The sequence below is a fragment of the Urocitellus parryii genome, chromosome 9 (genome assembly GCF_045843805.1).
Source record: "Urocitellus parryii isolate mUroPar1 chromosome 9, mUroPar1.hap1, whole genome shotgun sequence".
In the NCBI taxonomy this organism is placed as follows: domain Eukaryota; kingdom Metazoa; phylum Chordata; class Mammalia; order Rodentia; family Sciuridae; genus Urocitellus; species Urocitellus parryii.
The window spans coordinates 32,572,967-32,590,840 of NC_135539.1; the positions used below are offsets into that span (position 1 = coordinate 32,572,967).

Consider the following 17,874-nt stretch of genomic DNA (forward strand, 5'->3'; position numbering starts at 1 on the left):
TAATCTTTACCACAGAAAACAAAAGCTAAAAATTGATTACTCAGCTTCTCTGAAACAAAACATTCTGACCAATTTTTCCTGTGCCAACAGCTCCCTATACTCACCACACTGCTGGGCCACTGCCACCATGGTATAGTGGCGAATCAAGCTGGCTACGAAGGGCAGGGCACTGGGCCGCAGGTCTTTGATGACAGCAGACATGAACGCCCCCGTCAGAGCCTGCTCAAACGTCTTCCGGGCTGGAGTGTCTTGTGCTTTGTAGCGGTGCGAGATGATGACATTGGGTATGGCTTTTTCTGTGAAGCTGAAAGACAAAATTAAATCTATCATCACAACCTCCAGCTCATTTTGAGTTGATGAATCCACTATCACTAATTTCTTAATTTTCAACCTGCCCAATTCCACCTTCTCTGGATAGGAGTGGTGAGTTAATTTCTTTCTTTGACTTTAGCAACACCTGGAATCAAATGTGAATTTCATTATCAATACTTATAGTCAGGTCAGGCATGGTAGCACACATCTGTAATCTCAGCAGTTTGAGTGGCTGAGGCAGGAGGATGGCAAGTGCAAAGCCAGCCTCAGCAACTTAGAGGGGCCCTAAGCAATTTAATGAGACTCTGTCTCTTCAAAAAAAAAAAAAAAACAAAACTTAAAGTCAATGCATCACAAGACATATATTCTACCTAATATGAACACAAGACATGAATCAGAGGCAAATTAGAAAAAGACAACATATTTGCTATTTTCTATTTTAAGAAAATCAATGTTTGATTTTGAGCTTTTATAATTAAAAGTCAAATTCTAAAAAGTAACTCAAATCAATGATCAAATAAACATGAAAAAAGTCATGAGTTATGTGTAACCACATGACTGTTAATGTGTTGAAAAAATAAATAAACAAGTAAAAAGGGTTGGGCATGGAGTACAGTGGTAAAAGTACTTCTGGATTCAATTCCCAGCACCATAAATAAATAAGCCAGCCAACCAGGATCTAAATGCCCCAGATGCCTGAGTCCCACGATTGCCCCCAACTTGCTTTTCCCTAATATTCCTAAAAGACCAGTAAATGGGAACTGTGTCTGAAGGCAAAAGAGCCTATGGTCAGCCAGAGGAAGCTGGAACCCATCACCTACCCCCCACAACACTAGGAGCAAATGCTAAGGCCCTGTCTGCTAACCAGCAACTTTTAATAAAGTCAATGTTTGATTTTGATCTTTTTTGATCTTTTATAATTAAAAGTCAAATCTTAAAAAGTAACTCAAATCAATGATAAAACAAAACAAAAAAAAAAAAACATGAAAAAAACTATGACTTATGGGAAGCTCGGCCTGGCCCACCTAGCTCTCCTCCTCACCCCGTACCTCCCTACTGGGCCCAGCTGAGGGCTTCTATCCTGCTTCCCGAATCCTAAGGTAGGCTTCTCCTGGACTTTTTCACAAATTTCTTCTTCCCAGTTACTAAGTATCCCTGACAAAATATGGAGAACCATCCAATGTACAATGGATGACAATCTATTAAGTAAGAATTCAAGAGTCCACACTGCTATAAATAAGTATTAGAAGAGGAGGAAAAGTCTAAGATTAATCACCGCCTGGGGTGGGGGGAAGAAAGGGGGGTAACCAAAATGGGCACAAAGGATCTTAATAGGGAGATGAAACTAGTCTAAGACATTTACATTTGAACTACTCACTAGCTACTAAACTCATAAAATTGTTCACTTGGAGTTGGTGAGTTTTTGAGATGTGAAATAAATCTCAACTGAGGGAAAAAAAAAAAAGAAAGCAAAACCATCATTTTGTAATCACTGTAATAATACTTGAATGGAGGAGGATCGTCCATGAGTGCCATTATAACCAATGGGTAAGTCTGATGAGAAACAGGTTACTCACCTCTTCTCATCATCTCAACATCTTTCCCATTGATTATTTATATGTAAAAGAGTAAAATAATAGCCTTAGTGGAGAGCCAGGGTAACACCATTTTCACTAATGGGACAGGTCACCAATGGTGCCTGCCAGGGTGTGTGAGAACTTGTATGTTGAGAGCCACAATCAAGTTGGAATGGCCCCTGGCATTTTGCCAATAGTATTGGTTGAGAGGCGAGCCATTAAGATGATGCAGGATTGATCCAATTGTATATTAGACCTTCACTGTCCACCTCGGGTGCCTGATACTTTGGAGTTCTCGGGAGGATTGCCTGGGGAGTTCGCATTGGTTGGGGAAGTTCCGGGGAGAGAGTGCCGGTTGGTGTGTGGTGTTCCTGGAGGAGCCACGTGGGTGGCGTTCGGGAGAGTTCCCGGGGAGCGTGTGTGGAGTGTGCTGGTGGAGTTCAGAAATAAAGTTTGTTCCTGCTTGAGTGGCTCGTGATTTGTGCCCAGCCAGACTGCGGGACTTGTGTGAGGTTTCTATTGGACATGCATGACCTGACTCCAACCACTGTGGGAGGCCAACCTTACACGTGACTGAGTTATACTCCCTGGCTGGGTGCTGAGGCTCTCAGTTGCAGAAATGTGGCACCCTTCTTGGGTGCGAGGGCCAGTGTCTCCTGCATGGGTGTGTCTTGCTACAGTTCCATGGTTGAGGCTATGCTCACCTGTCCCTTTTTAATATAACCCCTTGCCCAGTTTAGGATAGAATCTTCCATGGAAGTGCCTTGTGTGTGTCCCTTTCTCTTACTGTGCCCTTGGGTGTGGCCTACCCAGGTGTCAGTCAACCTCCTGACAGTGGACATCATGAAGATACTCAGCCCCCTGAAACCTGACCCCTTGCCTCATTTGAATAGTTTCCCTCAATAAAGGGGTCAGCGTGTGCTCTCGTGCTCTCTTTCTGCTGGCCCTTAAGGTCAGAGGAGCCGTCACCACAACCCCAAAGAAAAAGGTATTTGTGTCTCTTGTGTGGTTATTTCGTGCAGCCCAGTTAGCCCAGTTTAACTGGAGTGACCCCTGAGCCTTTTAGTCGTGAGAACAGAAACCCGGCAAACAACAGAGACCCAAGCAAACCCACAAGGAGGCTCTACAAAATAGCTGCTTCTATTCCTCAAAAATGTCAATGTCAGAAACAAAGCCAAATAGTATCTGCAGATAATCATCTATGAATTAATTATTTAAAAATTTATCAGAAAGGTTATCTATGACACCACTATCCTTTTGTTTTGTATCTGAAACAGAGAGAGTGCTACCACCTTCTTGATACTAGACACTTAGCTTCTTTAATCCAAGTCAGTCTTGCCAGAAGCTTTTCAGTTTTATTATTCAAAGAACCAACTTTTGGCTTTATTGTACCACTTGACTGCATATTTTTCTCTATTTTGTTCATTTCTTTTTTTTCTTCATTTTTGTCATATTTTTTTCTGACTTTTGAGATGTAACATATATGCCACAGCATTCATTTTAATTAAGAGTTAAGTTTTAGTAAGTGTACGGTCACACAAACCATGATGATGATCCAATTTTTTTATCTGCTTTTTTTTTATTGGTTATCAAAACATTACAAAGATTGCAGAATCACATCGGTTACACATCCACATTTTTACATAATGCGATAATAGTAACTGTTGTATTCTGCTACCTTTCCTATCCTCTACTATCCCCCCTCCCCTCCCCTCCCATCTTCTCTCTCTACCCCATCTACTGTAATTCATTTCTCTCCTTATTTTTTCCCATTCCCCTCACAACCTCTTATATGTAATTTTGTATAACAATGAGGGTCTCCTTCCATTTCCATGCAATTTCCCTTTTCTCTTCCTTTCCCTCCCACCTCATGACTCTGTTTAATGTTAATCTTTTCCTCCTGCTCTTCCTCCCTGCTCTGTTCTTAGTTGCTCTCATTATATCAAAGAAGACATTTGGCATTTGTTTTTTAGGGATTGGCTAGCTTCACTTGGCATAATCTGCTCTAATGCCATCCATTTCCCTGCAAATTCCATGATTTTGTCATTTCTTAGTGCTGTGTAGTACTCCATTGTGTATAAATGCCACGTTTTTTTATCCATTCATCTATTGAGGGGCATCGGGTTGGTTCCACAGTCTAGCTACTGTGAATTGTGCTGCTATGAACATCGATGTGGCAGTATCCCTATAGTACGCTCTTTTAAGGTCTTCAGGGAATAGTCCGAGAAGGGCAATAGCTGGGTCAAATGGTGGTTCCATTCCCAAATTTCCCAGGAATCTCCATACTGCTTTCCATATTGGCCGCACCAATTTGCAGTCCCACCAGCAATGTACAAGAGTACCCTTTTCCCCACATCCTCGCCAGCACTTGTTGTTGTTTGACTTCATAATGGCTGCCAATCTTACTGGAGTGAGATGGTATCTTAGGGTGGTTTTAATTTGCATTTCTCTGACTGCTAGAGATGGTGAGCATTTTTTCATGTACTTGTTGATTGATTGTATGTCCTCCTCTGAGAAGTGTCTGTTCAGGGGGCTGGGGATGTGGCTCAAGTGGTAGCGCGCTCGCCTGGCGCCTGGCATGCGTGCGGCCCGGGTTCGATCCTCAGCACCACATACAAACAAAGATGTTGTGTCCACCAAAAACTAAATAAATAAATTTAAAAAAAAAAAAAAAAGAAGTGTCTGTTCAGGTCTTTGGCCCATTTGTTGATTGGGTTATTTGTTTTCTTTTTGTTTAATTTTTTGAGTTCTTTGTATACTCTGGATATTAGGGCTCTATCTGAAGTGTGAGGAGTAAAAATTCGTTCCCATGATGTAGGCTCCCTGTTTACCTCTCTTAATGTTTCTCTTGCTGAGAAAAAACTTTTTAGTTTAAGTCCCATTTATTGATTCTTGTTATTAACTCTTGTGCTATGGGTGTCCTATTAAGGAATTTGGAGCCCAACCCCACAATATGTAGATTGGAGCCAACCTTTTCTTCTATTAAACGCATAGTCTCTGATTTGATATCAAGGTCCTTGATCCATTTTGAGTTGACTTTTGTGCATGGCGAGAGGAGGGGATTCAGTTTCATTTTGTTGCATATGGATTTCCAGTTTTCCCAGCACCATTTGTTAAAGATGCTATCCTTCCTCCATTGTATGCTTTTAGCCCCTTTATCGAATATAAGATAGTTGTAATTTTGTGGATTGGTTTCTGTGTCCTCTATTCTATACCATTGGTCAACCCGCCTGTTTTGGTACTAGTACCATGCTGTTTTTGTTACTATTGCTTTGTAGTACAGTTTGAAATCTGGTATCGCTACACCTCCTGATTCACACTTCCTGCTTAGAATTGCTTTTGCTATTCTGGGTCTTTTATTTTTCCATATGAATTTCATGATTGTTTTATCTATTTCTACAAGAAATGCCGTTGGGATTTTGATTGGCATTGCATTGAACCTATAGAGAACTTTTGGTAATATCGCCATTTTGATGATGTTAGTTCTGCCTATCCATTTACAGGGTATATTTTTCCATCTTCTAAGATCTTCTTCTATTTCTCTCTTTAGGGTTCTGTAGTTTTCATTGTATAAATCTTTCACCTCTTTTGTTAGATTGATTCCCAAGTATTTTATTTTTTTTGAGGATATTGTGAATGGGGTGGTTTTCCTCATTTCCAGTTCAGAAGATTTGTCGCTGATATACAGGAATGCCTTAGATTTATGCGTGTTGATTTTATATCCTGCCACTTTGCTGAATTCATTTGTTAGCTCTAGTAGTTTCTTTGTAGACCCTTTTGTGTCTTCTAGGTATAGGATCATATCATCCACAAAAAGTGATAATTTAAGTTCTTCTTTTCCTATCTTAATGCCTTTAATTTCTTTTGTCTAATTGCTCTGGCCAGTATTTCGAGAACTATATTGAATAGAAGCGGTGAGAGAGGGCATCCCTGTCTTGTTCCAGATTTTAGAGGGAATGCCTTCAGGTTTTTTCCATTTAGAATGATGCTAGCCTGAGGCTTTGCATATATAGCTTTTACAATTTTGAGGTAAGTTCCTGTTATCCCTAGTTTTTCTAACGTTTTGAACATAAAGGGATGCTGTACTTTGTCGAATGCTTTTTCTGCGTCTATCGAGATGATCATATGGTTCTTATCCTTAAGTCTATTGATGTGGTGAATAACGTTTATTGATTTCCGTATATTGAACCAGCCTTGCATCCCAGGGATGAATCCTACTTGATCATGGTGCACGATCTTTTTGATATGTTTTTGTATACGATTTGCCAGAACTTTATTGAGGATTTTTGCATCTAAATTCATTAGGGATATTGGTCTGTAGTTTTCTTTCTTTGAGGAGTCCTTATCTGGTTTGGAAATCAGGGTGATATTGGCCTCATAGAAAAAGAGGGAGAACTTCCAAATTCATTCTATCTCCTGAAATAGATTATGGAGTATTGGTATTAGTTCTTCTTTAAAGTTCTTGTAAAACTCTGCTGTATATCCATCCGGTCCTGGGCTTTTCTTGGTTGGTAGTCTTTTGATGGCTTCTTCTATTTCCTCACTTGATATTGGTCTGTTTAGGTTGTTTATATCTTCCTGACTCAATCTGGGTAGTTCATATGTATCAAGGAATTTATCGATGCCATCACTATCTTCTATTCTGTTAGAGTATAGGGTTTCAAAATAATTTCTAATTATCTTCTGTATTTCTGAATTGTCTCTTGTGATGTTGCCTTTTTCATCCCGTAAGCTAGTAATTTGGGTTCTCACTCTTCTTCTCTTTGTTAGCGTGGCTAGTGGTCTATCAATCTTATTTATTTTTTCAAAGAACCACCTTTTAGTTTTGTCAATTTTTGATTGTTTCTTTTGTTTCGATTTCATTGATTTCAGCTCTAATTTTAATTTTTTCTTGCCTTCTACTGTATTTGCTGCTGATTTGTTCTTCTTTTTCTAAGGCTTCGAGGTGTAGTATGAGGTCATTTATTTGTTGGCTTTTCCTTCTTTTAAGGAATGAACTCCATGAAATGAATTTTCCTCTTAGTACTGCTTTCATAGTGTCCCAAAGATTTCGATATGTTGTGTCTGAGTTTTTGTTTACCTCTAAGAATTTTTTAATTTCCTCTTTGATGTCTTCTGTAACCCTTTGTTCATTCAGTAGCATATTCTTTAATCTCCATGTAGGATTTTTCCTTTCTCATTTTATTATTGATTTCCAATTTCATTCCATTATGATCAGATAAAATCTACTCCTTTGTAATTGCTAAGATTTGCCCTGTGACATAATATATGGTCTATTTTTGAGAAGGATCCATGTGCTGCTGAGAAGAAAGTGTATCCACTTGATGTTGGGTGGTATATTCTGTATATATCAATTAAGTCTAAATTATTAATTGTATTATTCAGCTCTGTGGTTTCTTTGTTCAACTTTTGTTTGGAAGATCTGTCCAGTGGTGAGAGAGGTGTGTTAAAATCTCCCATGATTATTGTGTTGTGGTCTATTAGACTCTTGAACTTGAGAAGAGTTTGTTTGATGAACGTAGCTGCACCATTGTTTGGGGCATATATATTAATGATCGTCAAGTCTTGTTGGTGTATGGTTCCCTTGAGCAGTATGTAGTGTCCTTGTTTATCCCTTTTGATTAACTTTGGCTTGAAGTCTATATTATTTGATACAAATATGGACACCCCTGCTTGCTTCCGGGGTCCGTATGAGTGATATGATTTTTCCCAACCTTTCACCTTCAGTCTGTGTATGTCTTTTCCTATCAGATGAGTCTCCTGTAGGCAGCATATTGTTGGATCTTTTTTTTTTTTTTAATCCATTCTACTAGCCTATGTCTTTTGATTGGTGCATTTAAGCCATTAACATTTAGGGTTACTATTGAGATATGGTTTGTATTTCCAGCCATATTTGGTTATGTATGTTACTTAACATGATTTGTTTTTCCTCTATGCTTAGTTTCTCCTTTACTGTACTACCTCTCGCTGTTGGTTTTCATTGTTATTTTCCATTTCCACTTCCTGTAGTGTTTTGCCAAGGATGTTTTGAAGAGCTGGTTTTCTACCTGCAAATTCTTTTAACTTTTGTTTATCATGGAAGATTTTTATTTCATCTTCAATCCTGAAGCTTAATTTCGCTGGATACATGATTCTTTGTTGGAACCCTTTTTCTTTCAACGTTTGAAATATGTTGTTCCAGGATCTTCTAGCTTTCAGAGACTGTGTTGAAAGATCAGCAGTTATCCTGATTGGTTTACCCCTAAATGTAATCTGCTTCCTCTCTCTTGTGGCTTTTAAGATTCTCTCCTTATTCTCTACGTTGGGCATCTTCATTATTATGTGTCTTGGTGTGGATCTCTTATGATTTTGTACATTCGGTGTCCTGTAGGCTTCTAGTATTTGGATTTCTTTTTCATTCTTTAAGTCTGGGAAGTTTTCTAGTATTATTTCATTGAATAGATTGCTCACTCCCTTAGTCTGGACCTCTGTACCCTCTTGTATACCAATAACTCTTAGGTTTGGTTTCTTGATGTTATCCCATAATTCTTGGATGTTCTGCTAATGATTTCTTAACATTCTCGCTGAGCTGTCTATGTTCTTTTCAAGTTGAAAAACTTTGTCTTCGTTGTCTGAAGTTCTATCTTCTAAGTGTTTTACTCTGTTGGTAATACTCTCATTTGAGTTTTTAATTTGGTTTATTGTTTCCTGCATTTCCAGGATTTCTGTTTGTTTGTTTTTTATATCCTCTATCTCCCTATAGAGTTGATCTTTTGCTTCTTGTATTTGTTTATCTAATTCATTGTCAAAGTGATTTTTCATTGTCTGAATTTGCTGTATAATGTCTTCCTTGAGACTCCAGATCATCTGAAGCATGTATATCCTGAACTCTTTGTCTGACATTCCATCAGCTGCAGATATTACCTCATCTAATGTTGAATTGACCTGTATTGTTTGTGGTCCTTTCTTTCCTTGTCTTTTCATACTGCTCATGATTCTTTCTAGCTTTGTGAAACTGTTGTGTTAATGTTTTTCCCCTTATATATTAGTATTGTTCTTGTATAGCTCCAAAGTCCCTCTTTTGCGGAGAAAGACAATGTTAACAGTTCCCAATATCAACAGTACATTATCTAAGCACAAGTTTTCATTATTAATACATTTATAGTTGGATTCTAAGACTATAGATATTGGTTTTAATTATTACTTAAGAATATATTCATTAGTTTCATAAAAGGCATACCATATCTGGTGGCATATAGAAAACTTAATTTCAGACGAAGGATGTTATACTTAGAGGGAAAGGAGTGAAGGTATGAGGTTAAACTAACTTAGCACCTTTGGAGAACTCTAACCACTAGACTGGTAATTTATGGAAGAATGTATAGACTCAACCTCCTATCTATTTAGATAGTTACCCTATGTATAGATAGCAAAAGTTAGGAGATTAAAAGTGGGATCGAGAGAATACGAATGAAAAAAAAGAAAAGAAAAAAAAATAACAAGGAAGAAAAGAGAAATAAGAGAAGGAAAAGGAAGGTAAGATAGAAATCAAGAAAAAAAGTGGGGGGAAGGTGGGGTATATGCAATTCCTCTATATTATATTACTTTGGTAATTCGGTTGTTCATGCACAGTTCTTGGTTTCACATACGCTGAAGTTGTGGAAGAGAGAGAAGAAAACAGAGAAAGAGAGGAAAAAAAAAAGTCTCTCAGAACACTGTTTTCCTTGCTTCCAGTAGGTGGCGTTGTCTATTCCTAGCTTGAGCCTCTGTATTCAGGGTGGTGGGTATAGCCAGTGTGAAAGGAAATGAGCTTCCACCTGTATCTTCCCTACTCTAGTCTCTGAGGTAGAAACCAGGTGTCTGTACAGTTGTTGTTTTGCGTTGACAGCTACAACCCCCAAAAGCTTGTGGGAAATATTTTGAGTTATGGCAGCTAAGTGTGGGGGAGTTGGAAACCGGGTACCTGGATCAGCTGCAGAACCGTGCTGGTAGCCACACCCCCTTTGATGGGTTTTAAGGGTTGATGGGTTTCCTCTGGACTAGCACTTGGGGCGGGGCCAGACTTCCTCCTCCGGTCTGGCTGGGCACCTGGCGTCTTTCCTCCTCTGGTCTGGCTGGGCGCCTGGCATCTTTCCTCCTCCGGTCTGGCTGGGCACCTCGATGATCCAATTTTAAAACATTACCCTGTCAATCTCTATTCTTGCCCCTGCGCTACCACTGACCGGCTCTTGCCTTTTCTAGATGGTTCACACAAATGGACTCACACACATGCCATCTTGGGTTTGGCTTCTTTCACTGAGCACACTGCTTGTTGAGGCCTGGGGTAGTATTTCACTGGGTCCATCATCCGCATTTTGTTATCTATTTGCTAGATGATAAACATGCATTGTTTATAGTCGACTGTGATCTTTAAGGCTTCAATTTTCATATCAGCTGCATCCCATTTACATTTGACTACATATTATGATTTTCTTAGTTCTATTCCTTCTCCCCTCTCAGATCTTTCAAAGGAAACTTTCCTTCTGCCTTTAGAATGTGTCCCTTATATAGAGTGTTGATAGAAGGCTTCCACTTTAATTTGAAAATACCCTAATTTCACCCTCCTTCCCTGGTTGTGTCCCACCAGACATGTGACTCTAAGCTGGCAGCTGCTCTCTTCCAGGCTGGAGCCCTGTTCGGGGGCTTGCACAGATGCCAATCCAGCATTCACTTCAAGGTCATCATTTTGTTCTGCCAGCTCTTAGATCTTCCCTTTGTTTCTCATTTGTAGCTGGTAATGCATCTGTGTGTGGCTTTTTTTTTTTTTAATTCTGTTTTGGATGCACTCATCATATTGAGTCTGTGTTCACTGTTTAATTTTTCATCAGTTCTGAGAGTTTCCCAGCCATTAGTCTCTCCCTTTTTGTGAGACTTCAAGCAACTCTGCTGTTTCACTCCATATTTCACGTCATTCTTCTCTTTTGAATTTCCCATCTTTTTCTCTTTGGCATGCACTCCAGGTATCTTACTTTTCTATTTTTGTAGTGCCAGGGATCAAACCCAGGTCCTTTCAAATGCTAGGCAAGCATTCTACAGCCCCCAGACACTTTTCTTCTTATCTCAAGAGTCTCTCAATATAACTTGCGGTTTATGCCTTTTATCATTTTACATGTCTTGGGCATAGATATAACCTAGTTCTCATGACCCTAACACTGATGTCCCCACAGGTCTATCTCCGCTTTAGGTGAAACTTACTGGTGCTTACTTATGATACTGTATTTCCTTCTACATTTGCTTGACTGCTCTCTCATCGATGCCCTTTTACAACCAAGACCTTTTATATGTTCAGCACTACTTTTGATGCTGTAAGAAATGTGAAAACATATTGGAAACTCTGAGAAAGACAATACACATCCAACATCTCAAAATGTCTTTAAGTAAAGGTCACTCGAAATCTAAAGTGATAAGAGCAAAATACAAACATACAATACAATACAAGTCTTTGGAGAAAGATCACTATGAACTAGAAAAGTGGAAGGTCCACTGAGAGCCTCTCATACAAAGGTGCTATGGATACAATCGTGAGCAAATGGGAGGGAAAATGGATCTGCCCCTTGATTTCTTGAGGCTCAACCCACTGTAGGTAGCAGTAAGACCCACAATGAAAGTGAATTAGAGCAGAGATCAATTCTCATTCCCAGCACCCAAATTCATTCCATTTTCTCTATAAGCCAAAACAAGCACTGCCAGAGTGCTTCCTGACTTAAAGATGCATGCTCCCAACTTGAGAAACCTGGGAGGTCCCCTCCATCCCAAGTCCTTGTAGGAAGATAACTTTGTCACAGCAAGCGACACACTTACTTAGGATGTGCAAGCAGCTGGTAGAGCGCGTGCTTGTTGTCCTCTAGGCTCATCATGGCCACCAGGAAGCACTTGATTACCTCCCAAGCCTGCCTCCGGTAGTAGGGCTCCGTGTTTGCACTTTTCAGGCAGTCCAGGGCAGTTTCGATGGCCTATGACAAAGCAGCACAAAAACTACCTTTTGTACTGAAATTACGATTCTGAAAAGCTTTCACTGAAAACACTGGCAGTACCCAAAATTACCTTAGGGCTTATTTCTTTCTTTGAAAGAGAGCACAGAGGGCTAATATAGCCTAGCAGGCACTAGCCAAATGAAAGTTGTAGAAATAGTGAGTGTAGTAGTATAAAATAAAGAATTGCCTGGTTCAAACTAACATGTAAGATGGAGTTTAATGATTTCACATCATTGGGAGATTACAGAAATTTTAAGTGAGCTTGGAACCTTGTGGCAATCTGCTGGGTCAAATTAGAGTCTGTGCCATCTGTACTTGTTGAGGTCCTAATGAAATTCTTGAACCTTCTGCAAACTACAGCCTTCTCCATGTCTACGTTCACACCTGAAAGATGGCTTTCCTAACCTTTTACTTTACTAAATTCCCTCTTTAAAAGAGAAAAAAGTTGCATCGATGTTTTCTCCCAGAAGACCAACACAGACAGCTACACATACACACACACACACACACACACACACACTTTAATTCCAAATCATTTCAATTAGGCTGTCCAAGAATTTGGCAGCACAATCGTAAATTACTACTACTACTACTAATAATAATAATTCCTTAACAGGCAAGACATTAACCTTAATGATAATTACATACGTGTGAAAGCCAGTAAGAAGACAGCACAAGCTATGTTTTGGATAAAGAATGGGAGACAAGTAGGTACTAGGGATGACAGACAAGTATGGAATCAACTTGGTTCTCAATGGCACTTGAAATAAAGCTGGGGGGAGAGTCAAACAGGCCAAGAGTTCACGGGCAAGGTGGACTGGGTTTCACTTCCTGGTCTTCAGGAAAGATGGAAGTGCTCAAGATGGAAGTGCTCAATGGTCCGAAGTTCCTGAGGCAACACCTTCCACTGGCTTCCCAAAACCCCTTCACCAAACAAGCAGATCACCACGTCAATCTACTCCAAATTAGAAACTGCCCCCTCCCAAAGCATGTCTTATTCACATATTTTAAATAGAAGATTGTGGTTTACATAATTTAAATAGAAATCAATATTCATAAAACATAGTACTTCTGTAAAGCTCCCAAATACTTTCAACTTTACCTTCTCCATAGGGAGCTGAAGAGATGCTTTACAATCAGAAAACTCCACGGTAATACTGGGTCCTTGAACTTCAGTGACAACATAGTGCAGTTTCTGGGATTCCTTTAACATCTTCCTGTTACTGCCACCAAATTTACCAAGTACACGGTAGGCCACGTGGGAGATGCTGTCGGCAGGATTTCGTAAAGTGCGCCACAAAGCCTAAAGACCAACATGTTTCATGAAGTCTTTGAAGGTAACAAAATTCCAAGTCAGAAAACATGACATGGCAATAATTCTGCCCCTCAAACATGGTGTCCCCTTCTTGGGGGAAATCAACATTATTAGTCTTATATGTCCTCCTAGAAAATTCTGTCTTTACAAAAAGATACATATATAAATATGCCTCATGCTCCTGTATATACACAGTGGGGCAGTATGAACACTCAGGTGCTCAAGCAAGACAGTGAAGTGACACACTATCAGGCACAAAGTGGGTGAGCTCTCAGTGTTTTTCTTTGTTCTTACTAGACTTTTATAACTTATAAATAAATGGGTAAATTATTTCATACATTTAAATCTTCCATTAGGAAGGAAGGTAAGGAAGAAAAAAACAAATCAGAAGGGATCCTAAGTCCCAGGACTACAGGGAATAAATTCAGGTGCACACTTAGAACATGTGCACTTAGCCAGGTATGGTGGTGCACACCATGATCCCAACAACTCAGCAGGCTGAGGCAAGAAAAGCCAAGTTCGAGGCCAGCCTGCGCAACTTGGTGAGACCCTGCCTCAAAAAAAAAAAAAAAAAAAAGAAAGGGGAAAAAAGGGCTGGGGATGTAACTCAGTGCTAAACACTTGCATTCCAGGTGCGAGACCCTAATTTCCAGCTCCAGGACCAAAAAAAAGAGGGATAGAGAAAGAGAATACCCACTCAACTGACCCAAAGCATTCAGTAAATTTCCCCATGTTATTCTCACCTAAATTATCTAAATCCCAAAAATGACTACAGTTCACAGTGAAAATATTCTTCTTTTCTTTTTTTTTTTTTTCCTTGAGACAAGACTTCACTAAGTTGCCAAGGTTGGTCCCAAACCTGGGATCCTCCTGCATAACTGCACCCAGCTGAAAGTCTATTTTCTTAAATCACTTACTGTAACAATGACAAATGTTAGAGTCTAGCTACTCAAATTCAACATAAAATTATGATACATTTCTCTACATAAAACAAAATTCTAATTTCCCTCGTGTTCCTATAGGTCCAAAGAGGTTTATCCTCAGTAACTGCTGGGAATATGAAAACTAAGTTCCCTCCCTTCACTCATCCTCCTTCTGGCCCACAGAATCCTCAGAAGCCTCAGGAAAGAGTTCTGCTTCTGTCACCAGAAGAGGCAGCACTGGGAACTCATGCCCTGCACCTCTGTACTCAAGCAGTACCATTTGTCTGGGGTGGAGTTTAAATTATCTCCAAAAATATGAAATGACCTTGACTCCATCCATCTCTCTACTCTGACTCATGGTGTGGCAAGAAGTAGACCCAATCCTCTTTCTTGGGCCCTGGAACAACCTCTGCCTCCTCTTTTATCATACGCTAACACAAACTTAAATCAGAACAGACTCAGCCTTCTACAACTAACAGTGCTTTTCTTGAAACAGGTTCTTGTTCAATCCTCCAAATGACCAGCAGTGGGGCGGACCTCAAGGCACCAGCCCAACCCCTATGCCATCATCTTCCAGCCTAGATGAAGCCCAAGTTCTAAACCTCAGGATCGGCAGGGAGAGTCTCCCAACCTTGACCTCTAGTCTAAGATGAGGTCTCCAAGCCAGGGTGTCCAGGACCCCTATCCTCAGAAGTTCCTGAGCCTCTATCATGTAAGGATGGTACCATGACCCCTATCTAGGGTCAAATACCCCACCTAATGGGGCAGAGGAGTAAACTGCAGACAGCCCAAACCTTTAACATTAGCAACCACACATAATTACATCAAAACACAAAGGAAACTTAACACCAAAAAAACCACAAACTATCCAATCAATAAATGGTGTAAGGAGCTGAACAGATACTTCTCATAAAACACAATCAATCAACAAATATGTGAAAAAAATTTACATCTCTAGTAATTAGAGAAATGCAAATCAAAACTACTGTAAGATTTCATCTCATGCCAGTCAGAATGGCAGTTATCAAGAATACAGACAACAATAAATGCTGGCGAGGATGTGGGGTAAAAGGCACATCTCATACATTGCTGGTGAGACTGCAAATTGGTGCAACCAATCTGGAAAGCAATATCAGATTCCTTAGAAAACTTGAAATGGAACCACCATTTGACCCAGTTATCCAACTTTCCGGTCTATACCCAAAGGACTTAAAATCAGCATACTACAGAAATGCAGCCACATTAATGTTCACAACAGCTCAATTCACAACAGTTAAAGTGTGGAAGCAACCTAGCTGCCCTTCAATAGATAAATGGATAAAGAAACAGTGGTGTATACACATACTGAAATATTACTCAGCATTAAAAGAAAATAAAATTATGGAATCTGCAGGTAAATAAATGGAGTTGGAGAATATCATGCTAAGCAAAGTAAACCAATCCCAAAAAACCAAAGGCCAAATGTTCTCTCTGATAAGTGGATGCTGATCCATAACAGGGACCAGGGAGGCATGGGGGAAAATGGAGGAACTTTGGGCAAAAGGGAGGGAGTGGAGAGAGAGTACATGGGGGCAGAAAAGATGGTGGAATGAGATGGACACCATTACCCTAGGCACATGTATAACTGCACATATGATGTGATGGTACATCGTGTACAACCATAGAAATGTCAAGTTATGCTACAATGGTATACTACGCATCAAAATACATTCTGCTATCATATATACCTAATTAAAATACATAAATTAAACCACTATTTGACCCAGCTATCCCACTCCTTGTTTTATACCCAAAGGACTTAAAATCAACATACTACAGGGCTGGGGTTGTGGCTCGGCAGTAGAGCGCTCACCTAGCATGTGCGAGGCCCTGGGTTCGGTCCTTACACCACATAAATATAAATAAAGGTATTGTGTCCAACTACAACTAAAAAATAAATATTTTTTTTTAAATCAACATACTATAGTGACGCAGCCACATCAACGTTTATAGAGTTCAATTCACGATAGCTAGACTACGGAACCAAACTAGGTGTCCCTCAATAGATGAATAAATAAAGAAAATGTGGTATATATACTCAATGTACTACTACCCAGCTTTAAAAAAGAGTAAAATTATGGCATTTGCCAGTAAATGGTTGGAGGTGGAGAATATCATGCTAAGCAAAATAAGCCAATCCCACAAAACCAAAGGCTGAATGTTTTTTCTAATATGCAAATGCTAATTCACAATAAGGCGGGGGGGGGGGGCAATAGGGAAGAATAGTGGTTCCTTAGATTAGGTAGAGGAAAGTGATTGGAGGGAAGGGGAGGGAATGTAGGGATAGGGAAGATAGTAGAATGAAACAGACATTATTACTGTGTGTGTGTGTATGACTACATGACCAATATGATTCTGCAACATGTACACTCAAAAAAATGGGAAATTATATCCCATCCATGTATGGTATATCAAAGTGCATAAATGCATTCTACTGTCACATATAACTAATTTTAAAAGTTAAAAAAAAAACACAAAAGGAAAAAACCTAAGACAGTTAATATATGAGCTTCAACAATGTTTAAGTCTTTAAAACAATCGTTTTTCTTATCTATTCTTTGCTCCCTGGGGTGAGATAGTGGGGAATACCCATGCCTCCCTTCAGAATGTGTACCCCTTTACTATGAAACTGAAGGGTTTCTTCTGGAAGCAACAGCAGCCATACAGCACCCACCACACCTGACTTCACAGTTATCAGCCTGGTGAGAATGTAACACTGCAAAAGCTCAGAAACAGCAGCAAGATGCAAAGCAACCATCCGTATCTACCATATTTCTGTGTATTTTCCGCACACTTTAGAATCACAAAGCACATGTGAAGGTATGCCCTCCACCCTGCAGGGAGCTGCTGCTGAGGACAGATAACCAAGTGATGGCGAATCCTTGACATAAACTAGATGTGTGAGGAAGAATACTGGCGCTGAGACGAAGGCAGACTAACCTGCATGAGTTCAGCACGCACAGGCTGAATGTGGTCATAGAGGAAATCAGGTTGCAGGTTGTCCACGCACAACTCCAGGGTCCTCAGGCCTTGGCTGACCAACGTCTGAGACCCATTGAGGGCAGACACCAAGGGATCCATCAACATGGGCAGATACGGCAAGAGAGAGCTCAGCCGCACTGGGACTGTGAGACACAGCTCCACAAAGAGGTCCTTCATGTGCTGCTTATGCAGGCCACTCTGCAACATGTTCAATCCTGAAAACAGGGTATGAGGCCATCAGAGAAGGAATGTCACTTTCCAAACACATGTCAAAGTTAGCTATACAAAAATCTCTAGTCCACCTTTCATTATAAACACTAAAATTATAGGAAGACATTTTGTGCCCCTATAATACACTCTATTAGATAAATCTACTCTGTAACTGCAGCTCTCACAATCTCTTGAGTGGTACCAGCAGGTTACACATGATGATTATAAATTGTATTATGATCTTATAATGCAATATCATAAACCATTTTTAAAAGTCACATATCCCTCTAATAAGCCCAATTTAAAGACACATCCTATCTTATGTGTTCATTTCAAGTTTAAGGTTTACAACCTTACATCTTTTTTCAGGCTTCCTGTAGGTCACAGTTGAGGTCAGTACTTTTAAAAATCCACTCCTGTTCATCATAAATGTAAAGGAGCCTCCTCCTTACAAAAATCAACCTCCACACCCTTGACAATCATTACCAAATACTGACTCCTTTCTACCTGAGATCTTCTAAGAA

The 17,874-nt window shown here is 39.8% G+C and overlaps 1 protein-coding gene across 5 annotated transcripts in view; it reads right to left on the minus strand.

Moving 5' to 3' along the window:
- Trrap (transformation/transcription domain associated protein) overlaps window positions 1-17,874 on the minus strand; it is a 120,760-nt gene that overhangs the window by 72,559 nt on the left and 30,327 nt on the right. For all 5 annotated transcript variants that reach the window (XM_026404197.2, XM_026404196.2, XM_026404191.2 and 2 more), the window contains exons 20-23: window positions 17,099-17,355; window positions 12,984-13,184; window positions 11,709-11,860; window positions 105-304 (exon numbers count right to left, since the gene is read on the minus strand). In XM_026404197.2, coding sequence (XP_026259982.1) covers window positions 105-304; window positions 11,709-11,860; window positions 12,984-13,184; window positions 17,099-17,355 — 810 coding nt within the window. The remainder of the gene's footprint in view (window positions 1-104; window positions 305-11,708; window positions 11,861-12,983; window positions 13,185-17,098; window positions 17,356-17,874) is intronic.